At 43.0% G+C, this 20151-nt stretch overlaps 1 protein-coding gene across 1 annotated transcript in view; it reads left to right on the top strand.

The window, feature by feature from the left end:
* LRP6 (LDL receptor related protein 6) overlaps nucleotides 1-20151 on the top strand; it is an 880431-nt gene that overhangs the window by 23312 nt on the left and 836968 nt on the right. Inside the window, exon 2 of the mRNA XM_085652091.1 lies at nucleotides 10780-11173. Coding sequence (XP_085508217.1) covers nucleotides 10780-11173 — 394 coding nt within the window. The remainder of the gene's footprint in view (nucleotides 1-10779; nucleotides 11174-20151) is intronic.

The following is a 20151-nucleotide window of genomic DNA, read 5'->3' as shown; positions in this document are numbered from 1 at the left end:
AAAGACAATTGATTTTAAAAATTCATTTTTCCAACATCTAAAAGCAATTCAAAGAATCCAATTCCAAAACCTAGGTGCTACGAAAGAAAATTCCCTGTCAGTGTGTGACTAATTATTTCTTGGGGTTAATAGTAAGAAAAGCAGCCAAATGTAATGATCTCTGCTCAGGATGTGCCAGGAGAATTTAAAGGCAAATATGGATTTTCTGGTAGGCTGCCTTATGCATTATTGTCCTTCAATATAACTAAAATATATGTGAATTCAAAGTAAATCCTTTACTTTTTTTGTTATTGTTTATATTCTGAGGCTATTCTTGGACGTTCTCTCACCGGTCAGTATGAGATTGTTTTTGATAAAGATAAGGTTTTTATGTAACCTTTTCCCAGATATTAGAGGAGTTGAGTTGATGGTGTATAAATTGTAATTAGTTAATGCAATGTATCTCTGAAGTGTTCCAGATCTTTTTGCTAAATGAACAGGATATCATCAAGGAGTCTGCCCTTGTAGTGGCCCTAAATTTGGCTTCCGTTGCTGTTCCACATAGTTGAATGATTGTTGGAAAAAACATATTGTTTTGTAGTCAGAAATCCTGCGTTTCGATAATCATTCGATCATTGACCAGAAAGGTACTTATCACATAGGTTAAAGTCTTCCTCAATGTTTCTAGGCAGCCCTATTCCCCTATTGTGTAGGAACAAAATAAAGGATTATCATCTAGTGATCTAAATTTGATATGATATGGGTAAATATGGACCGCTCCGTGATGTTGAAAAAGCAAAAGACACCCAAATGATGAATGGAATGTGGAACAAATCAAACATTCACTCCCAGTCAAGAGATCTAGGTTAAATCAATTGTTCTTTGCTCACCATGCCACCCCAGTTTAGAGCCAGCCATATGCAACTCAGTCTTGACCCGGCCCCTCATGGGAAAAGTCCAGCCCGAACTGCCAAGCTGGGTCCTCTCTGGACCGGAAACAAGCATCATGGGACCGGTTTCTCGGTATCAGCCCGTGGTGGGAAGAGCATTGTGAGGGGAAAACTCTGGGATATCATGTTGCTTAATAAGAAAGCTAGACCTCAAAATATGTACCCGTCTACTCTATTTAGCACAACGTTAATAATTTGCGGCAGGATTGCAGAGAAGGTGGTGGGCCTTGCCACATTCCCCTCCCGATTTTACACCCATCCACTTCTGCAGGGATTTCTCTCCTACCCTGGTGTCGGACCCCTATGACTTCTAGATGTGGGGTTTGAAGTGATGGCTGATCTTTCAAGGGCAGATCATAAACATTTCTGCAATGTAAGTCTGATTTCAACTAAGTTGAAGAAGAGAGACTACATTATGCACTACTTATCCATTGCACCACAGTGACAAATCTGCTAAGAGAACACACTCCATTTGAGATACAGTAGTAGTGAAAGTTGCAAACTGTACGCATTCATAACACAGTTCACAACCCACAAATTGACATATGGGCAGATGGTAGAAATACCCAGGGAAACAGATTGACATTATGCGAAGGAAAGCGGTATAAAGATCTCAGCAAAAGCACGAAGTCTAAGGAATAGGTATGAAGCTTCATTTTAAGATCCTGTATGATTTGCACCACACCCCAATACAGATACATAACATGTTTCGAAGCGCCTCACCACTGTGTGGGGAGGACGATGTGGAGCGATAGACACTCCACATCTGGTGGAAATGCCCCACACTTTTGTAATATTTTGTAAGGGGATCTGCTTCCCTGTACCTTTTTGGTCCTGGAGTGTATGTGCTGGGACAAAGACCGCATGAATACAGAGGCATGTCTCCATTCAAATGGTGTATGATGATCCAGTGTCTCGGTGTGGAGAAGTTAGCTTTAGCTTGTTAGTGATAGAACGGATTCCCACCTTTTTATCTTATTATGCTATAAAGATTATGCAGTTTATAAGCCATGGAAAAGCTGATTGGTAACTCTGAGGATACACACCGTTCATTTGAAGCCCAGTGGGAGTTCCTTGCTAGCTAACCATCTCCTTTTCAGAGTCTGTACCTCCTAGATAGAAGGCAGTGGCCTCCTAACATAGTTGAGGGAAGTGTGGATTATACAATAGACAGTGGCTTGCGCAAAGATCAGTAAACCACAAAGGAAAAATCGGGTCTGTTATTTGGAATCACTGACAGATAGGGTTGTAATGGTAGATGGTGTGCATAAAAAAGGCAATCTTTATTTGTGGCTTTTATTTTTATTAGATTCCGATATTTATATATGAATCACATATTTTGTTGTTGCTGACATACATTTTTAAAATGCCTTGAAACAAAAGTACATTCCCAGCACACAATAGTAACTGACATCTTTTGAAATGAGAAGATTTTCATGGATTCTGTTTTGTGAGCACTGGGAATAGAATTGCTTGATGACAAAGACCATGCTTTTCATTTGTCGCTCTCTGTATTTAGATATTTATTGAACACTGTCCATTACTTCTGTTGTAAATAAAAAAAAATGTCCATGCCCTATGCAATGACCTGTGACGTTGCATCTATTCTGCTCTAAGACTGTCTCCATCCAATTGGATTCCGGAATGCTCTTCAAGTGTAGTATGCAGATCTAGTAATTATGTATTAGTTAATCTCCATGACAGCCATCACAGGCAAGTTTCACATACTGAGCATTCGGACAATTGAGTCCTATTTTTCCTTTGGAACATCAGCCACTGTGAGAAGTTGGCTTGGCATATGCTGTCTCCAAGTTATAGGGACACCTTGCACCAGTCCAATTCGACTCTTATTGATGATAGGTTTAAGACAACCTTTAAAGAAAGCTTTCCTAGTGGTAGCTGTGGAGAGCAGCCTTCAGGCTGAGTCTTGAAGGAGTGTTAAACTTATTGTTTTACTATGGATAACCTCTTAAATGACCAAATGAAAGAGTAGCCCACACAGGTATATATATAAAATATATATATTTATTCTAAACAGAATCCCACAAGTCTCTTTATGAGGCTGAGGCAAAGTTACAATTCAAACAAGCATCGATAGATACAATAAATAGCACAGGAATCATAGGGCCCCAGGGGGGGACCAAACCATATATTAAAGTGGTATAAGAACCACAACAATTCTACAGACAATGCCTAGGGCATTTAGGATCGCTGGCCCCTTAAGAATCCACCCCAGGTTATGAGGAAGGGGACCCACGGGATGCGCGTGCAGTGGAAATAGCTGCTATCGGGATCTCTATTAAAGCCTATGGAGAATGTCGCGGTTTGATTTAAACAGATTAAAGTCACTTCTAGCAGGAGTACAAAGTTAAAACTTTAGAGTTAAGCTTTTGAGGAGCCCACTACCACGAGAGTACCGCTGTTACCTGCCCAAGGGAAGCCGGGTGCATAGGTCGTTTTCGATGTCTGGTCGCGGGCTGATTTTCAATGGGAAAATGTACAAAACTGATGCTAGCCAAAAGCATTGATGATGCCGTGAAGATTGAAGTTGTAGATCTTGTAGAGAAGAACCTGAAAGCAGAGGGGACAGAGTCTGGGTCACGGCACAGTGACCAGGGAGCTCAAAGGAAAGAGCCCTTCAATGTCGGGTGCTTCAAGTGGATAGAGGTGTAGTTTGGATCTGCAGCCACGGGCTCCGGGAGGCTTCAAGGAAGGCCAGCTTCGGGAGGGTGACTGTCCCACGTCGGAGGAGGGTCGCTGCGGTGTTAATTTCCGGATTGGATCCACTAAGCCTTGGCAACCGCAACCCACGCAAGATGAACAAATCAGCTACTGGTGCAGACCCACGAGGTCTGTGAGAGGTATCCTTTGGAGAGACTGTAGAGCAGGCCTGGAGAAACCAGGGGAACTCTTAAATGTCGAGATTGTCCTCCGCTCTGGCCCACAAGTCGAGAGACAAGGGACCGCGAAAGGCAGCAAAATGGAGTGCGTAAAAGGGAGCCCATGGGCCACCGGAGGGGGCTAGGGCGCTGATTTTTGGCACAATTGCTGCTTGGTGGTTGGCTCACTAATGGGCCAAAGCACAACTTCCCCACTGGTCAGGGTCGTGTGCTATGCAAGAGGTGGCCGGTGTCCTGGGGTATTGGGAATCTCGGCACTCACGTGGTCCACGGTGCTCAGGTTTGCTGTGCACACTCACTGGCCTCTGGGATTGCTTAGGAAACCCACCTCGAGGTTGCTGGAAGTCGACGAAGTTCGTAAGAGCAGCGAAGTTCCAACCGGGTCACTTGCAGTGTTTCAGGTGCCTGCCAAGCAGGGGGGTAACTCCTTTACACCAAGGGAGATTTCTTCAGTCAGCTGGGCAGCAGCTCGTCGAAGGTCAAGTCTGTGAAGTCCAAGATTAATCTGAGGCTCTGGGGCTCTGGGGCCACGTTATTCACCTTTATCCCCAAGATATCCAGAGTAGTGTCCACCAATGAGAGGTGAGGCGAGAAAGGGTGGCTACACCCTCTCCCCTTTGTATGTTTCCCACCTGGGCGATGGGCAGGATGCCCCTGAACCGGTTCCAGGCGGTGTATGCAGAATGTAGGCGCTGTAGCTGCCTACGCGCAACTCTGAAAGGCAACATATGGTGCACCCACCCTGTTCCAATCCACATAGCCTGTCTGGGGAGATGCTAGCACCTCCCTGCCACAGGAGCCCTATTGTCCAGCTGGCGAGGCTGGGATTTTCCCCAGCAACAGCCAGCCAGAGTCGTGTGGGTGGCGGGTAGTAGCCATTTTGTACTACGTGTGCACTTTTAAATTGGTGTCTAAATTCTGCCGCTTTTCCCATATCGCCCCTCTAGCAGGGGGAAATCGTGCCCTCATGCCCATGGCTGGACTGGGGGTAGGATTCCTACATGTTTGACACGATATGGTTCTGTGTAGCCATTCTCAAGTTATCACGCTATCGCGATAGACTTATAATTCGGTTAAGAGTATATGGTATGGCTACACTACAGACAACCCAGCAATGATTTTACGAGGGTTGTAGAGAGGCCCTACTCAGGTAGGGGTCCCCCCTCACACATACCTCAGCTCCCTGCCTTGTAGGATTAGCAAAGCCTGCTATAGGGGTGACCTATGAGAGTATATGTGTTGTAATGGGGTGGGATATAGGGTACCTATATCCCTGTAAGGGGTGCTAGCACCACCTTACCCAGACTACAGTAGTGGTCTGGTGGTGTCAGTTTGTATGGCTGTCCCAGGGTGGCACAATAAGTGCTGCAGCCCTGGTAGGCCTACTGAGGGACCCATGCCCTGGGTACCTAGGGTACCATCTACAAGGGACTGTCAGGGCATCCTCAGCATCCAATTGGTTTGTACCTAGGTTACTCACATCGTTTAACAGAGGAAGCAGATAGGCTGGGGTCCTGGATAGCAGGGCCACAGCCTGGCTAAAGTCATAAAACAGTCAAAACATCAGCAAAAAGTTGGGGGCAACTATGCAGTCGATGCCACTCTCCTACAGCCACCCTATTAAAACATTTGTTATTAGCAAAATTAACTACCCCAGGAGGCCCTGGATAAGGGTCCCACAGTGCTCATTTTTATTTGAAAAACCTTGTGCAGGCTTCGATTTACTGACCATTTGGAATACTGGATTACTTTGGTTTTGCGCCTTCCCTCCTTTATTTTTTTTTGTTACGGCATATGCAATTGATGCAAAATGTTGCAGCTAGCGGCATCCTAGGTCTTCCTAGATTGGGTGGCCTATCCCGCCGTCTGATCAATTTACAGTGGCTACCTGTTGGAAAAGTCTGTACCCTTTAAAGCTGTTGCTATTGCCACAAATAAATACAATGGGTAGGACCACCAAACTACATTGTCTGTTTACCAAATACTGTCTCACCAACAACTGAGTTCTACCACAGCTTTTCTGGTTAACAGACGTGGGTCTTGCAGAACGCTCACAAGAGGTTGAGCTTTCTTGGTTATTACCATGGGAGTAAGGAGCTGACGTAAAGGCTATATATTTATTACAAGACCCTGGCAGATATCTAAGAGCAGATTCTAGCAAGAATTATTGCAGTGCAAATCATCTACCCCTAAGGTTTGTCAGAGTTGGTAAGTAACACCAACATTCTTGTCTGGGAAGGTGATCCGTGACACTTCATGTAACAAAATGCCATCTGTAGGCTTTAATACAGAGCAATAACAATCCACCTGTATACGACTATCTGCTTTAACCAGGGCTACTGGAATTATGCAGTACGTTGGCTGAGCATTTTTCACTTCATTCTGGATTTGCCTCCTTTGCCACATAATCCATCATGTGCTGCATACTTAGCAGAGTTTAACAAAAACGTGCTTCTCGCTCAAATGGATGAAAGGTTACTTAAAACACAGTGACAGGTTACAGTGCAATGCCCTGTTCACTTTCCAGTAGCGTATTTCTGTATTTGAGTGTTGAAATCTTAGCTAAGACTATGTTAACATTGGTACAATGACAAAATATTGAAGTAATACTGTCACATTAACCGCATAATTTGGCCTTTATTGCTGCATAATTTAGTCAACTGTCACATAATTTGGCCCTCTTGTGCCCCATAATTCCAGTGACCTGACATTAACATATTCTTTTCACAATCAGTGTGTCAGGCCTACTGTGTTTTACCATTACCTTTCATGATAAACAGACCTCGTTTGGCACTGGAGAGATTGATTTCCTAGTGAAACAATCGTGCCTTGAGTTGTTAATATTTGCGTGTAAACATAACCAACTGAGGCCTTCTGTACTGGGCTTAAGCTTTCCCACAAGGCATCCATAGGAATATAGTCCTACTACTACAATGATCTGTAAGATACCATGTAAGAAACTATCTGCCTGCAGTCTTTAATACATTGTAATAACCATCTATTCTTAAAATCATATTGTTTTTAAAACATATTTCATACGTAGGACAGGCCTGCTAGCTTTGCCATAACGTTTTATAATCGGCAGAACAAACCAAAAACATCTGACATTACTTTTCCCAATAAGCTTGTGAAGCCTATAGCTTTTTTTAACCTTTCACAACACCTACCTATTCAAATGATCAGGTGCACATAAACTGGAAACCATCATGCATACATTTACAAACTTGTAGAGAACATTACAGCTTGAAAAAAAATATCCATCCACTTAACAGCGCCTAACAAGATTTATCACAGTGAAAACCCCCAGGCTTTGTCAAACGCCAAAACCCATGCCTACTACAGTAATTTGTGAGATTACATGTAACAAAATACTGGTCTGTGAGCTTGTAACACAATGTAATGATAACCAACTGTTAAAGTCTTACTGGCTATAATAGATCATTAACCAAGATAGGCCAATTGCTTTTTTCATAACGTCTCTTAATAAACAGACAAAACCTATGGCATTGGTCATACCCTTTCCCAGTGTGCCAATCAGGCCTACATCCTATCACCATAGCAAAAGCAGACATACATTGACCGTAAACTTTTGCAGAACGCAATTATCAGGCACACAGTCATAAAATTACAAAGGTATACAAAGGGCCACTGGAATTATGCCATTCTGTAGCTGCTGAGGTTTTCCTCATAATTATGGATTTGCTGCATTTTCTATCTATCATCTGCTGCAAAATTGATTTTACCTGAAAATTGTCGCACAAACGGATTAAAAGTTATTAAAATATGGCTACATGTGTTCCTGTGCAGTGAAAAGCCCTTTGCATAGGTTAACCGGTCATCTTTCTGTTGCTTATTTCTTTATTTGATTGTTAAACTAGCACTAATGAGGTGAAATATTTGCACAGCCAGTGTAGAAAGGCATAACAAGGATTCTCACAGAGCAAACCTATAATAATGGTTTGTCACATTGGGTAACCAATACCAAAACCCTTGCCTACTATGGTAATCTGTAAGATTCCATGTAACAAAATCCCCATCTGTAGTCTTTAATATAGAGTAATAGTAATCAACACTTAAATGCCTATTGACTTTAACATATGCGTTTCATGTTGAATACGTCCAGCCTATAGCATGTGATAATAACCAAATGATCATGGCTCTAAGCCTAATACGTTCTGCTGTATCAAGTATAGCTTTGCCACAAGCCACAAAGTGTAAAACAAGTAGTCTTCTTTTTTATTTATTTTTATTTATTTATTTTAGGATTTATAAAGCGCGTAGCTACCCGGGGGCGTCCCATCGCAGTTTTAGTGGAAGCATTTACATTTCGACCAATCAAATCTTGTACTCCAGAGAATCAACATGTGGGTGGAGCTTAAGCCTCTTTCAGTAGTACTTTGGAAACTTTTTTCGATCACAGCTGCACTGTCAAGCCAGACCTAAAACTACATTTAGATTAGTGTGTCCTTGGGCATCCCATACTGCTCTTAAACACAAACTGAAGTCTAAAGTTAACGGTAGAAGGAAAGGGAGTGCTCTTCTTCCTCCCATCTGTGCTGCTGATGGGGGGAAAAAAAGCACTGTTTGTTATCTAGTTATCTAAGACACTTTAACAACATCACAATTCCATATGTGTGCCCCCGAAAGTTCAAGCTCAGGCAGTCATATTGCTGCTGGCACAGGCAGCTCTGGATAAATTATGTTTTTTCTGTGGAAGCCCACATCTGCCCATTCAAAACGTACACCTGGCTACGGACATGTGGGCAGAGCCAAAGTCCTTCTTTTAAATACTCCTGAAAACCCTTTTGTAGGTTTATAACATGGCCGACAGCAGCTGTGCTGTCAAGCTGGATTTAAATAAAATTGATACTTTTAATGATGGGTAGAGCTTATGGTGGTGTACTCATTTTTTTTATTTGATCTGGATGGATAAACTGAGAATCAAATCTTTGGTATTTACCTCTTTTTAATTTTGACCTAATTGTACAAGGGGTTAAGGCCGCTGTGGCGGTCTGCAATATTCAGTTAACAGCATTTATCATTTGAACACAGATCGATTGAGTTTCTGAGCTGAGAATATGTCTGATGAATCCTACTGGTTGTAAGGCTTTTTGTATATCAGGTTATGAATGCTGAAGTCATTTGTCAATAAGGAGGGCTTGCGTAGTCCATTTTTTGTTTTTGTTTTAATAAGACCTGTTGGTGGTAACGAGATCTATTGATGACCAATTTAAGTGGTTGAATTATTCACCCTCTCTTCCATATGGGCTTAAATGGTTTAAGGGAGATGTTAAGTAGGGCTTTTTTTCAATACATCCGTATCCTCCCATTGCTGCCTCAAAGTTCACAACGGCAATGCCAAAAGCGTAACCTGTTTTACTCGTGAATCATTTGATTGTAAGTTTAGAATAGGAACCAGTTGTGATGCTGAAATTTGCTTACAAACTGGGTCTTGTATAGCAACCCCCATTACCCTGCTGAGGAGCTTTAATGTTGGAATACATTCTAACTTGTTTCTTGACTTTTTCTCAATGGTTACAGCGGTCACCTTGGTGTGAATATTAAGTTTCTTTTTTTTTTTAATTAACTATCCAGCATTGATGCAATACAGATTCAGTATGTTTTCTAAGTTCGAGTATTAGTTGCATCAGTTGACATTACAGGAATCTATAATAACTGTAATCGATAATGTAGATCTTGTTTGAACTAGCAGACTCCTTTCATAAAGGTCTATTTGTGCTTAAAGATTTTGGTTCTGCAAACCACAAATTAATTGAAACATAGCACATTTTGCTTGTCTTTTGGTGGTTGATGTTTGCTGTCTATGAAGTTTTCAAGAAATAATTAATTGGGACTGAATAAACTAGGAGTCTGCATAACTCTTTGGTGGGGGACCACACCCAGCCAAATAAACCCAGACTCGCTGTGCTTCAGGTGCTGCTTACATGGTCTACTGCAATGTAGTCATGTTTTGTGGAGCCTGTAGGTGGTCAATGATCACTGATGCAGCTGAGGGGTGAAGCTCTCTATAATGTAGGTTTTTGGTACTGTATCTCCCAAATTGGAAATTTTTAATTCTGCAATTAAACACACTTAATGTTTTGAAGAAATCCTCATGCATGGAGATATGCTTTATTTTAATAAAATTGGTAAAATGTCATTCATGATGATGAACTCAGTCACACTAACTAATGTGTTTCCTAGCTAGTGGCATGATTGGTTTGTATGCCATTTTCCTTAAAAGATAGACTAGTGGTTGCTGGCTCAGAACTGTGGCTCCAGATGTTTCGTATCAGTATGAAATAACGATTCTTTTGCACACCATTAGTCAGAGGCATAGTCAGAGGAGCAAACTGACCTATGGTAATTCTTTTTGTCTGTTTGTGTAGCCAATCTAGAAATCTGTATGCTTTGTTCTTTGGATGTAGATGATGCTATACTTAGTCATCACAGTTTTAGTGATCGTTCTACATTCTTTGTGCAGTGCAGAGCTCCCTGCCCTTAACAGAGTTTGGAGTATCTCATGACCAAACAAAATGGGCCTTAACCAACAAATCTTGGTTAAGTTCATACTTTAATAGTAACCTTGATTTTACCTTTCCAGGTCTTAATTGGGCATGCAACGCTGCTTCCCCCGAGCAGTACTGGGGCACATTGATGGACAGTGTTGTGGGACTCTAATTGTTGTGACTGCATAGATGACTGGCACCTTTTGTGGGTATTTTAATGTACACTTTTTGTGTCGCCAAAGTTTCTCTTATTGCAGTTCTGAAGAGCTATATAGATTTAATGAGGCACAGACCTTAACTATGAACAGGTAGATTTGTCTAAAGTTCAGATATTTGAATGTTATGGAATGGTTTATTTCAGCTTTTTATACTAGCTGCATTGGTTTGAATGTTAGTGACCTGAACTAACATGTTCTAACTTTTCCTTTGCTCCTTCGACAGCGTCACCATTGCTGTTATATGCTAATCGGCGTGACCTTCAGTTGGTGGATGCCTCTGGTGGCAAAGGGAATGCCACAGTGGTGGTCAGCGGTTTGGAGGATGCGGCCGCTGTGGACTTTGTGTTTTTACAGGGCTTGATATACTGGAGCGATGTAAGTGAAGAAGCTATTAAACGTATAGAATTCAACAAGACTGGTGCTTTGCAGAGCGTGGTTATTTCTGGACTTGTTTCACCGGATGGGTTGGCTTGTGACTGGCTTGGAGCAAAACTCTATTGGACCGATTCTGAAACTAACAGGATTGAAGTGTCAAATCTCGATGGAACTTTGAGGAAAGTGCTGTTTTGGCAAGAGCTGGACCAACCAAGAGCAATTGCGCTGGATCCTATAAGAGGGTAAGTGCATTTGAACTTTTTTCCTTTGATTTTTACACAAGACTTTTAAAAAAATATATATATAAAGGTGTGAGAAGAGAACTCATTGGTGCTCTTGGAATTATGTCTGCTTTACCATTTCAAGTTGATGGAATTTTCTTCAACGAATTTGAGGTTGGTTTACAAACTGTTACCTTGCTTCAGTACACGTTTTTCTGTTAATATTTTAAATAAGAAGGGGGGGGCGGGGTAAACCTATGCGAGGCGTGTATTCCTGTTTGTTCTTCTAATCAAAAGTGAAATAATTTGTCTATCTATAACTTTGCCACTGTCCGAATTGGAATGGAGTATTGTTTGGGGTCTTGGACAGAGGGAAAAGCTGCATAACCACAATTTACATCTTCCTTGAATTATACATAATTTCTGGTACTTGGACTATTTCGCTCTCCAAGATATCGACCTGGCCATGCTTTTTGTAGGTGAGCCACCTGGTGTGTATTGTACTGCTGATTCCTTTGATTTTGAGGGTTGGTTTGAGCAGATTTCTTGAGGTTCTTGCGAAAGTTATTGTATTTAGAATCAGTTATTAAAGTGCATTATCATTGGGGAGGCCCTTTGGGGCTGCCGTGTGTTGGTTTGAGCACACACTATCAGTCTCGTTTCCCCCAGATGCATGGCTTTTAAAAATGTAAGATGTAGCTACATTTCCTCGGATGGGAGGCTTATGCAGATCCAAAATATTCAGAATGTCTAATATTGAATGCTAGCGAAATTCCTATCTAAAACCACACATTTTCATCCAATTAATGAAATATAAAATGGTATGAATTTTGCTGTGATTAGATTTTGGTTTTGAAAATGTTTTTGGTCAATGTGTTATTGCACAATGTGTTTAAGAATTGTAAATCTTAATTTCTCAACGGAGGGGACGGAGAGTAGTGGGCAATCCAAGGATTGCGTCCCCCCAGGCGTCCCCTACGAAATGATAATAGGCAATCTGGACTAGAGAATACCCCCAGATGTATTTAAGTTTTTCATTGATATCTGCTACTTTAATGTGTGAATTTCATCAAATTTAAAGGCACTTCCTCGCCCACCAACCTAGGTGTCATGCTTTATCATAGAGTTTACGTCACCCGTCTGACATTCTTAGGGGGGCATATGTGATCCCACTTATTTTTTTTATTTTTAGTTTCAAAAACCTTTATTAACATAAAGGAACAGTACAGGTAGCATCGCCCTCCCGGCACACTTCAACGCGAAGGCACAGCTCCTCGCGCGGGCAGTTGAGGTCACTCTTACACAGCCATTTAGCCGACATCCCGAGGGACCGGCGGCGTTGCAACAATCATGTACTGAGAAAAACCCGAGCATGGTTGCGACGTCAGCCAGAATTGTGTCTGCCCCCATACCCCATGGTAGTGTGCAATCGCTAAGCAGGAGTACCCACGTGCCCTCCACAGCCCGCCAATCTGACATAACCCCTGAATGTTCCAGCCTTATCACTAACCCCCCAGCCTACCGCACACGCACTGTCTCCTCCCGTCTCTCTGCTGCATATGCCCACGTCTGCCATCTCGCCGTCCAGACGTACCCAGTAGGAGCGTCCTCCCTCAGTCGATCTATATACACCCTGGCAATACACACACACTCAATGTGAGCCGTTCGCCTAACTGACCCAGTCAAACCTGAAACGTACCTGTCCTTTCTCTCCGCATGCAGGCACCCTCTCCAACTCGGCTTCACAGGGAACCTTACAGGCGCGCGCCCTCGGTGTCCTGATCGCATCCAGTGTCCCCCCCAGCTGATGCGTGCACATTGGGTTCCACATTCTGTGCCCCCCCCTGACTATCCAACTCAGGGTCCCCATATGCCAAAGTCGTTCTGTACAGCCCCCAGAAATTCTTGGGACGGCTTTTCGGCGGTAACAATTCACTGTATATCTCCGCCTGTGTGCTGCAGTACAGCATGTCACTGGCCCATCGCTTTTTAGTGGGCAGTGGTCCTCTCATCCAGCAAATTGCCACAACTCTCCTGGCTATCAACAGTGCCATATCCGCCAGGCGGCGCAGCGCCTGCGGGAGGGGTCTGGAGTACCCCAGCAGCGCCAAAGATGGAGTAGGGAGAATCTCCACCTCCAAAATCTGACTTCGCTCTCGGAAAACCTCCGCCCAGAAGCTGGCGACCCACGGACAGTACCAGGCCATGTGTATGAAATCCGCAACAAGGAAGTGGCAGCGCTCACACTCCGCAGTTTGGCGCAGCCCATACCTATACAATCTCTCCGGGGTATAATATACACGCTGCAAGAATTTAAAATGCACCAATGTGTGTCTGCCATTTAATGACACCTTCTTGGTGCTAGCAGTATTTCCACATCTCATCTGTGATCTCCATGTTAAGATCCGTCTGCCAGGCAAGTCTCGCCGCAGTACACCGGCTCGCCGCACGCTGATCCCCCAGTCTTTTGAGTGTCGTGAGATCCCACTTATTTGTAGGGAGTACATGTGGTAGAAATATGTTCACCCCCTTAAGGTTATTTTGGGATACAGCACCGGTAGAAAAAAATCCCTATAGATCAATCCAAAGTGATATTTATTGTTGGATTCTAAGGGATATCAAAACAATATGAGCACAGTTATGTTAGGGACACCTATTAAACGTGCGTCCCACTGGTGACCATTTATCAGTCGCTTTTGGTTCCACCCCCCCCCCCCCGTATTAGTTCCACCTCCCCCACCCCCCATCCATTCAGTGCGTTTTACTTCCAACTCTGATTGGTATAAATAAGGAAAAATGCATCCATGTCACTTTATAGGCTTGCACATTTGTGGTCCCAGCCACCCCTCCCCCAACCTTCATTAGTCCTGCTTACCATTGGCAAATCCAATAGATCCCAAAGTAGTGACATATTGCCTAATTCAATGTTTGTGTTTTTTTGGGTAAAGTCTTCTTTCTAAAATATGCCTCTCGATCTCAATCTTTTGGGATATTCCAATTATTTTTGGTAAAAGGCAGTTACCATATATTTGAATGCAATATCTATTTTTATTTGCAGTGAATAGCATACCATTTCAACAATAAATCCTGTTCATTGCAATATTATTTCCACATATAGAGTTGTAACAGTTTTGGGTTGATGGATATTAAGTTGGGGCATGTTCATGAATTTATCATGCACATAAACATAATTACAGTAACAGATAATGTGGAGTTAGGTAATTTAAGGAGATTATTGTAATATGAGTTATTGAACACTAGTGTGATGTTAACAGATTTGAGATTCTCATCAAGAAGGGGGTTTCAGGCTAGTGTTCCCATTAATGGAAACTATTGAGACTGATGCGCTGTATATGGATGTTTGGTTACAGCTAGGAGATTATCATTGGCAAAGAATAGGTTAGGAATTAAGACCTAACTTTTAGAGAGTTGAAGTTTTATGAATTTCAGGATCAATTCTAGAGCTCCTTTCCTGGTGATTGCATCCAGGTCTGTGAAATTGAGGTGGGTCTGGGTAGAATGCAAAAGCTGCCATTGTCATGAGATTTTGAATCTTGTCCATTTTAGTGAAAGATTATGGGTTGAAGTTACTAGAAGACTCTTACAGTAGCCAAATGTACTGTTGAAATATGTGTCCTTGCTGTGTGCCAAGAGATGTTTTCTGAATATCCATTGACTGAGATCTGAGTGATGCAACTGTTTTTCTTATGAAGGTTTTCATACTGATCAATGGATTACATTCATGAAGTCTATTGAGAATTGGATAGGATTTGTGTGGGTGGAAGGCAGGTGTCAGGAAAGATTATTTCCATTTTGGACAAATTTAACATGTGAGCATGGGACATTGGAGAGCAGGGGACAGCCAATGGATGAGTTGTCTTGTAGCTGTATGTTGTTAAAAACCTATTGTGGGCAATACCAACACAGTGGGCTTTTGGCCAGCACATTACTTTATTCTCTGGCTTTCCTTTGTGTTCCTGTCCCTCTGCTGGAACATAGCTTGTTTATCATCCTTTCAAGTGGGTGACTTGTATCCTTCCACGGCTGTTATTGGACCAATTGTTTTTTCTTTGTTCCTGCATTCTATGGGAATGCATGTTTTTTTTTTTTCTCCTTTGTTTTTTCCTTTACTTTTGTTTGCTGCTTCTCTCCTTGCATTCCTTTCCATACTCGCTATTTTACTCTTACTCCTCCTGCTGGTCTGTGGCTGTCCGCCTGCCCTGCTACCCTAGCTCCTCTGTTTATCCTGGTATTGAACGTATTCAGGTAGCTCTAACTTTATTGGAGCCAGTACAATAAAGTGAACGCCCCCCCCCATTCACTTTACTTACAGCTCACCCACCAGCTTCCCTACTGCTGTTTTCCTACTGCTGGGCCAGCCATTTTGCTAGTGGAGCATCTGGTTGTCTGCAGTAGTAGTGAGTTTGCTTTCACCTCCCCCACCCCCCCTAGCTCATGCTGCTTTTATGAGCCATATGTATGTGTTTTAGAATATTGCCACTTTTGCTAGTTGTTACTGATCGGGCTCTAAATAGACTGGTGCTGTTTGGCTTTCTCGTTTGTTGTTTTTTAATTTCATTTCTGAACTGGTGTTGGTACCTTGCAGCTCCCACCAGTGCCTGACCATGAAACGGGACCTCTCTCACCCTTGTATTTATTGTGAGAATCAGGGTAGGGGAAAATAATCAGGAAGCTCTACCTAAAGACACTCATTGTAGCTGTTGCTGAAATTGGAGTCATTTGTGTACCTTCGTTTTCTTGGCTGTAGAACTGCATCACACAATTCCAAAGTTCTGGTACATCTTCTATGTTTTAAATACTTTTTTTAACACTTTGTTGCCGTGTTCAACTTTCCATTGGGCTATATAAATGGGTATATCAAGCCCGAAAGTGAAAAGGCAGTTCCTAAACCATTCCCTCCCCCCCCCTCACCCCCCCTTTCAGCTGTCTTCGCCCAACTAACCCCGCTGCTCCTGTATCTAAATCAAGTTGATGTGACGGAGTTCTTACTGTGAGCACCAGCTGTGACCGTGACTGGACTCTACCTATATGATGACAGATCGTAGTGTAATAATCATTAAGCTTAGAGGTGACCAGGAGTTTCAATGCTTTGTTGCTTTGCGCATGATCATTCTAAAGTCTCTGCTAAAGTAGTCCTGTAGGTGGCCCCATTGTTTACTGAAAGCGTTTGCCTCTTCCCATGCCAGTTTCAGCCATTTTTTCCATGCTTAAAATCCACCACAGTCTTTAAATCCATTTATGCTTGGATGGCGGAGTTTGCTGACCCCAGAGGCCCAGTATAGTTTGATTGCAAGTAGGAGATGCGATATCAGTTTGCCTAGTGTGCCTTAAAGTGGGTAGATATTTGGTATGGGGCGTCTCAATAGAATGACCTCTGTGCATTTTGTCCTGTCCGATCAAGTTCTATGTTCGATTGTGGTCCGTATCAAGGACCAGAAGGGTTGAATTTTGGAACAAGACCCAAAGTTTGTGAGTAAGGGATCCTTCCTCCCCTCAGCATAGAGAACTACCACTTTCTTCATTTTGGCTACGGGTTTGTGGTTTAGTGCTATCGGTATAAGATCTGGGGGAGGTCCTCTTTCTCTCCCGAGTGTGCGGCATAGTTATTATGGAAATGGCATGTTTGTCGTCCGTATAGTGCAATAGGTATTTTTCAAAGGGAGTAATGGCTCTTTCCCACTCTTTGTTTAATTCTAGGGTTTGATAGCCAGTGGCGTAATTGCAATTACCTGTATTTTTCTGACTCTAGGAGGTTATACTCCTCTTTTAGTTGCTCAAATGATTTGACCGATCCCTGCATATACACAATCCTCCGTATTTTACACCCTCCTCATCCTCTAGCCTTTTGCCATACAGAGTTCTGGTCATGCTGGGTGTGAATTTGCTCTTTGTCAAAGGGGTGTAAATGGGGAGAGGAAATAATGTAGTGAGACTTTGCTTAAGACCTACCCTATCCCAGACCTCTAGTGTCACTCTCGTGATTGGGGAAATGTATAGCATTGTTGTCCGGTCTGGTTGGAGCTATCAAGGGATTTCCCACAGGGGTCCTGCAGCTGTTGTATGATCAATCATGTTCCAGTTTAAGGATTCCCATGGCCCCTAGTTGTGGATGCAGCAATCTTTGCGCCCCACTAATCCTTTCCGTTTTGCCCTGCCATATTAAAGCGGTGCAGATCGACTGAAGATGGGCTATGTAGTAACTAGGTTTGCGGGCGGAAATGTTTAAGATTTCGGATTTAGTGATGTTGATTTTGAACCCCAGGCGCTGTGGTATTGCTTAAGTTATTCCAGCACCTGAGGGAGGAAAACTGTATGGTCCAGTATGCAGGAGTATATCATCGACAAACCTAGTCAACTTCAGTTCTTGTTGGCCAAACCGGATTTCTCTCTCCCCCCCCCCCCTCCTCCTCCTCACAGGGCTTCGGTCAGGAAGCCGCAGTCCAGTCAACCCTGTTAAAGATTTTTTCAGCATCCAGGGTGACAATGATAGACTGCTTAATACCTCTGGTTCCAATATCGAGCAGATGGGTATTGTTGCTAGCTTGATGCACTTGAATAAGGCCCGATTGGTCTGGGTATATCAATATCTCTATCCGGGGCTGGAGTCTCAGGGTGGCTATTTTGGTAAAAATGTTTACATCCATGTAGAGGGGGAGGGTGGTAGGATCCGCATTCGTTAGGGTTTTTGTTAGGCTTGAGAATCAGGACTATATTGCATTCTGTCATGCTAGGGGTAACCCTCCCGGACTAGATTATCTGCTGAAATGCTTTATGAAGTACGGCACTACTATGGGGGTGAAGCATTTCTACAAAGCTGCTGTGAGACCATCGGGACCTGACACTTAGGAGGATCGTAGCTTAAAAATCGGTATGAGGATTTCCTTCTTCTCTAACGGCTTTTCAAATTTTTCTCTATGCTGCGGTAACTGGGCTTCCGCAAGATATTGTTAGCGCACCCGGGGGTCTGTTTGCTCTTTAGTGTACAGGTGGGTGTAAAAGGAGTGACAGCACCTTGTTGTCTCCTGTACACGTTTGTCCACCCAAGGAATTTAACTTCTGGTATGGCGGCTTTAGCGTGACAAGCCCACAAGAGGTTTACCAACATTTTGCCTGATGTATTACTAAGCTCATAGTACTTAATGTTGAGTTGTCAGTAGGTATGCCGACCTGTCCGCCTCGAGAGTTCTTAGTTTTCCCCAAACTAAGATTATTTCACCCCATAGTGTCACAGAGTGGGCTCTCTTATTCTCGCTCTCAAGCCTAATTTGAGGTGCAGCTTGTTTTATAATTTTCAGAGGTGTGCAGCTTCTGCTATGAAGTTATCTTGTAGAACCGCCTTGGTTATCCCAGAGGGTGGCCGCGCTTACTTCCCCGGTAACGTAACAAAGGTAGTCTTCAATCCTCTTTTTAACGTTAGTGACTGTCACTGGGTCTCTCAAGAGGTGATCAAGAAGTCGCCAGGTATTTTCAGCCTTGTGCTTCCTGGAAGCTATACCTGCTAGCATGCAAGAGACAGGGCCATGATCAGAAAGTGTGATGGATGGATGGAGTCTGTCAGGCTATGGAGTGAGCGTTTATCCAGGAGTATATAATCTGGGCCACTGGAATTATGCGATTGTGTGGCCGTGGTGATTTTTAGCATAATTATAGAAATGAAACATTTGCCACATAATTCATTATCTGCATAATCTGCAGACTTAAACAGAAAAAGTTTGTTTCTAGCTCAAAGGGTTCAAACATTACAAAAAAATTAAGTGACGCGTGTTGCCCTGCACCAAAAGGCCCTTTGAAAAGCTGGACTGGTCACCTTTTTGTTGCTTTTTGCTTTATTTGGCTATTAAAATGGTACTAATGAGGTGCAACCAATTCCCAGACAGTGTAACCATGTTTAAAAAGATAATGAAATACTATTTCAAAATGTGTCCCATTATGCTGCATAATTTACCTTTTCTTGATGCATAATTTACTCCACTCTGCTGCATAGTGTTCGCCTTGAGCTTCTGACCGCTCTGCTCACTTAAGCCTTGCCGCGACTGTGATTAGCTTCTCCCGCCGACACTCGTAGGTAATTGGTTTATTTTAACTGTGTCTTGTTTTGTAAGAAGGGCACCATCCTGCATTAGAAGTTTCACCTCACAAGCCAAATCCTTGCCATGGACGAACAACTTCTCCGGCCAAGTCCTATCCAAATGATTACCTCCCATTCTCTTGATGTACAATCTAAAGGCATGATCTCACCTTAGAAGCTCCGCGCATGATCATCATCTAGCCACATGAGCTCAACCTGGCCACGCACGCTAACCACTACCTTCACGACTATTCACCAGAGTCACAGCCTCGTACTCAAAGCTTCTCAGCGGCTGCGGCTGGCACTCCACAGGGATGTTCCCTCCACACCCGCGTTCACAAAACGTTCACTGTTCCAAGAGCGCCAAAACTCACCAAATGCATGAGGCACGTCCTAGGACCTCACAACTGTTGTTGCTTTGTACGTCACAAGTTGAAATGCTGAACAATTTTGTTTGTTTTCTTCCCCTTCCTTCCCTTATTTATGACAACAGGCATTGTAATTTATACCAGGCAACTCCTTCTCAAATTTTAGTCCTGATGATGATCCCACTGCACTAGGAGCTAGGGATCGAAACGTCGTCGACTTTCTAGAACAGTACCACATTTTATCCACTGTGAAAATGTTTTGTGGTTTCTGCTGGGCTGTGCTTACTTAAGTCGATTATTGTAAGCCCCCTCGTTTGCTCCTAAAGCCTTTTGCCTGCCATTCCTTTCTACTTTAATCTGACTTTCTTTTCTCTTTTTGAAAACTTGGTACAGGATTGTGCCCTTGTTTCATCACTCTTCATTTCCCTATTTCAACTTTTTCAAAAAATTTAGAATAAATGTTCCTTTGTCCGGCTGGACTCAGGAGGAATACACATAGGTCTCATTGAAGTCTATGCTGCAACAGTTTTTCTTAATTTAGA

Source organism: Triturus cristatus, chromosome 4_1 (genome assembly GCF_964204655.1).
Source record: "Triturus cristatus chromosome 4_1, aTriCri1.1, whole genome shotgun sequence".
NCBI classification, from domain to species: Eukaryota; Metazoa; Chordata; class Amphibia; order Caudata; family Salamandridae; genus Triturus; species Triturus cristatus.
The sequence above is the reverse complement of the archived record's forward strand: the minus strand, read 5'-3'. Positions and strand labels throughout refer to the sequence as shown.